This window comes from Eimeria mitis, genomic scaffold (assembly GCF_000499745.2).
Source record: "Eimeria mitis Houghton genomic scaffold, Emh_scaff305, whole genome shotgun sequence".
In the NCBI taxonomy this organism is placed as follows: domain Eukaryota; phylum Apicomplexa; class Conoidasida; order Eucoccidiorida; family Eimeriidae; genus Eimeria; species Eimeria mitis.
The window spans coordinates 23,707-24,172 of NW_013571396.1; the positions used below are offsets into that span (position 1 = coordinate 23,707).

Here is a 466-nt window from a genome sequence, read left to right on the forward strand (position 1 = left end):
CCTCCTCCTCGTCCTCTGGATAGTGCTACGGCTGGTGCTACTGTTGCTGCTTTTCCTGCTGCTGCTGCTGCTGCTCCTCCTCCGCCTGTTGCTGCTGTCGGTTTTGATGCTTATGCTGCTGCTTTTGCTGCTGCTGCTGCTGCTGCTGCTGTTTCTGCTCGTGGTGCCGCTGCTGCTGTTGCATGCGCTCTTCTAATCCCTCCTACTGCTGCTGCTGGTTCGGTCGTTGTTGCAGCAGCGTCTGCTGCCGCTGCTTTCTCCGCCGCTGCTGCTGCTGCTGCAGCTGTTGCTGCTGCTGCTGCTGCTGCTGGTGTTGGGGTGTATAGGGAGGTGCTGCAGCAGCAGGTTGTTTTAGGGTTTGTGGTTTTGCTGCTGTTTAGGGCCCCTCGGTATTATCTGCGGCAGTTGTTCATTTATATTTGTGACTCGGTTATCAGGTACGAGGGTTTAGGGTTTAGGGTTTAGG

General features: G+C 56.0%; 1 protein-coding gene across 1 annotated transcript in view; it reads left to right on the plus strand.

Annotated features, from left to right (window-relative positions):
• Nucleotides 1-466, plus strand: part of EMH_0007320 (uncharacterized protein) — a gene marked incomplete at both ends in the record, with an annotated part of 5,694 nt that overhangs the window by 3,067 nt on the left and 2,161 nt on the right. Inside the window, one exon of the mRNA XM_013497958.1 lies at nt 381-437. Coding sequence (XP_013353412.1) covers nt 381-437 — 57 coding nt within the window. The remainder of the gene's footprint in view (nt 1-380; nt 438-466) is intronic.